The sequence below is a fragment of the Frankliniella occidentalis genome, unplaced genomic scaffold, assembly GCF_000697945.3.
Source record: "Frankliniella occidentalis isolate FOCC.00 unplaced genomic scaffold, Focc_3.1 Scaffold5970, whole genome shotgun sequence".
NCBI classification, from domain to species: Eukaryota; Metazoa; Arthropoda; class Insecta; order Thysanoptera; family Thripidae; genus Frankliniella; species Frankliniella occidentalis.
Window position 1 is genome coordinate 1 of NW_026273005.1, and position 3,476 is coordinate 3,476.

Genomic DNA, 3,476 nt, shown 5'->3' on the forward strand with positions numbered 1-3,476 from the left:
TTTAAAAAAAATAAAAATATCCTTGATGGAAGGTCTTCAGTTTTGCAGTTAATCTGATGACAATCTGACATCAATAAGTATCACTGGTTTCTATTACATCACAAGAGCTGGCAATTTGGCTCACTCACACCACAACTGTGTATTCATGCATCATCTGCAGAATCTCGAGCATTTCTTGAACGTCCATTTGATGTAATTGATTCGTTCTCAGAGGTCTGGAAAATGTGCAAAAACAATGATTATTATTAACAGTACCCTTATAACAGGAAAATTTTTTTAGATTTTCATGGGGAATGTGGGCCAGGGCCAAGGATAGTTTATCTATCCTGCTATATAGTTGGTTGTGTAAAATAAATAAATGACAGAGCTGTCACGATGATCGTACCCATTGTCTCTTGCTGAATTTCTACCTTGTACGAAGGGTTGTCATATGCCGATTGACTCTTTCGACAAGTAGAGATGGCCGCTTTGCTCTGGGCACACTTTTTCATTAGTAAGAGTGTAAGGATGAGTGAGGTGAGGATGGCCAGTGTGGCTATGATGGCGACCGCCACCAGAGGCCCGTAGTAGTCTGACACCTCGGCCAGGGGCGTGCCCTCGAGCTTGCCTGCAATCAAAGGATGGTGGGGGTGAGGACCAGTCGGCGCCTGGCGAGTAGGCAGCCCATTGCACTGCCGCGCGGGGGCTACTGCCCGCTTGCCTACCTTGCTGCGTTGAGCCGGCGGCTGTCGGTGCGGACCCAGGCTTGGTGATGAAGTCCTGTACGTTGCTCTTCTTGATCCTGCCGTTGGTCAAGTACGCCTCCAGCCATAGTCGATACCTAAGGAAAGCCAGAACAGGAATGAAACTCGTGCTTCTCCGGCCGAGCTGTGCGAGTGTAGGAGTCGACGCGTTACCTTGTACCCGGCTTGAGGTCCTGGATCATAGTTTTTGGAGGAGAGTCTCGCTTGGCGATCTTGAACGAACTGAAGTCCTCCTTGCCCGCGTCGCTCTGGTAGATGGCGCGGAAGATGTTGACGAACTTGTCCTCCGGGTAAGGGACGCCCTGCCAGCTCAGCTCCACGGACGTGGACTTGATGTGGTGGACGTCCAGCGTCAGCTCGAACTTGTACGGGTCTGAGTGAAACAAAGCAGAGGTGTTGAACGGGAGGATTCGAAGGTGTGGACGGACAAGTGTGCATTGGAGGATGGCCTCACCGTTCTCGATGCCTGTGGTGAAGGTGACGGTCCTCTCCGACAGCAGCTCGGTGGTCTGGCCCGTGAAGGGTATGAAGTAGATGCCCACCTCGTACTGCGTGTCGGGCCGCAGTCCCTCCAGCGTGTAGCTCGTCACGGCCCGGTGGATCAGCGGCGTGGCTGCGTACACCTGCGGGCAGCGAGAGAGGCATGTCACGGGGGCCTGCGGGCGCGTGTGTGCGGGGGGCGGGGAGAGAGAGGGGGGGCACTTACCTTGCCGTCGATCTCCTTGTACCGGAGCTGCACGCCGTCGATGAAGTTGATCTCGAAGGGCGTCGCCTTCCTCCAGGTGAGGCGCGCCCAGCTGGCGTTCACCTCGGCGACGGTCAGCTCGGCGTCGACGGGAATCTGCGGGGGCTGCGTCGTGGCGGGGGCGGCTGGAAAGGCAAGCGACGGTTTAAGGTTTCTCCTGGCTTCCGAAACAGCGGGGTGAGAAATAATGAGGGCCTATCTGCTTACATCTCGGCAGGGTGCGCACTTTGAGCACCTTGCTGGACGGTGTGTTGTGGAGGTCGCGCAGGATGACGGTGATCTTGATCTTGTACACGGTCTCGGCCTGCAGCCCGCCCAGCTCGAACTCGAGCTGCGGCGTGGCGATCAGGTCGTTGGGTGGCGCCAGCACCTGCTGCTCCCACGTGGCGGGCTCGTCATTTCTGTCGTGGGAAAATGCGGTTTTAGCAACTGCTTTCCACCTTCCCTTGTTGATTCACCCCACATGGCCCTGTACTTACTGCACATCCGAAGTGTATCTGAGTTCGACACGGCCGTGCAGGCCGACGAGCACAGGGGGCACCGAGAACACGAGGCGGACTGTGCTCTCGTCCACGGCCTCGAGTGTCTGCACCGTCACCTCGTCTGGGAACATGAAAGGGTCGTGAAAGACCGTCGTCGGGCTCGAGTTGCAAAAGAGTGTCAACAGACACTAAATAGAAGGCTACTGGCTACTCTTACCTTGCCGACCAATGCCTGGATGCTGGGGGAAGCCGGGCGGCAGCGGACCCTCGGGGAAGCCTGCGGGCAGAGATGGAGAGGGCGATGCGTTAGGCGGGGCTGATCGTGCGAGGCGAGCAGGGGCATGCGAGACACGACAGCCAGCACACAAAAGGGCGGGAGACCGTGAGGCGACATGCTGCTGGACCAACCTGGTGAGTAGGAGTGGTTGCCAAGCAACTGAGCAAGCTGTTGCTGGAGTTGTGCTGGGTGTCGGGACGTCTCTGTCGCGAGGTCGTCTTCGTGCTCGTGTCCAAGTCCTTGTCCGTGCTGGGGCGGGAAGGGGAGGGGAAGGGGGTGCGCGGGGGGCTGCTGCTGCTGTTGCTTGTTGGGCCGGAGGGCGCCGGCCTCGCGTAGGTGCGCGATGATCTGCTCGTGCAGTCCCGGGGGCACTCCCTGGGGCACGCCGGGGTGCTGGCCCTGAGGTCCCTGTGGCACGTCCACGTGGTACACCTTGTCGCCCTGCAGGCCGTGCAGTCCCTGCTGGTTGTGGAGGAGGTACACGTCGGTGCCGCCCTGCGGTACGCCTTGCGGTCCGCCGTGAGAAACGCCCTGGGGCGCGCCCTGCTGGATGACTTGAACGCCGTCCTGGCCGTGCACGTGCTGCAGGTACAGGAGGTCCTCCTGGGTTGGATGCCGCTGTCCCGACGGCGTGCCCCGATGCGGCGGCAGCCCCTGCGGCGGCACACCCCCTCGGGGCGGTAGGTCTTGGTACGGCGGCACGCCCTGGTGGTACGGCGGCACGCCCTGGTGTGACGGGATGCCCTGGGGCACGTTGTGCGGCACCACCGCGATGATCTGGTACTCTGGGTTCTTCTTGTCGGGCGACAGAGGGAAGTAGGGGCCAGCGTGTCCGTGGATCTGCTGCTGGTGGAAGTGCTGCTCCTCTTCGCCGTTGTCCTCGTAGTCGTGGTCGGAGGGTTCGCCGCGCACGCCTTGGGGCCCGGGACCTTGCGGTCCGGGGCCGACGGGGACGGGGATGTGGATGCCGGGCGGAGGCGGGGCGCCCGACGCGGGCCGCTTGACGGGCTTGGGCGGCTGCTGCTGCTCCACTTCGGGGACCTTGTGCGGCGTGCTGTTCTCGTTGTCGTCGTCGTCGATCCGGAAGGGCCCAATGTAGTGCGTCTTGTGGGGCTTGCCCTTGGCGGGCGGAGAAGGCGTCGGGGCGAAGGGTCCGGGGAAGGCAGATTGCGGGGCTTTGGGTGGCGCGAAGGGTCCGGGGAAGGGCGCGTTGGAAGTAGGAGGGGGAC

General features: G+C 60.5%; 1 protein-coding gene across 1 annotated transcript; it reads right to left on the reverse strand.

Annotated features, from left to right (window-relative positions):
* Window positions 1–143: 143 nt before the first annotated feature.
* LOC113203160 (putative epidermal cell surface receptor) lies at window positions 144–3,176 on the reverse strand (the record flags this gene model as incomplete). Its single annotated transcript, XM_052277172.1, has 10 exons — window positions 144–215; window positions 411–607; window positions 705–820; window positions 897–1,116; window positions 1,198–1,366; window positions 1,450–1,613; window positions 1,696–1,889; window positions 1,968–2,091; window positions 2,188–2,247; window positions 2,580–3,176. Coding segments are annotated over 10 exons (1,913 nt in total), but the record flags the coding sequence as incomplete, so codon positions are not given.
* Window positions 3,177–3,476: the final 300 nt, after the last annotated feature.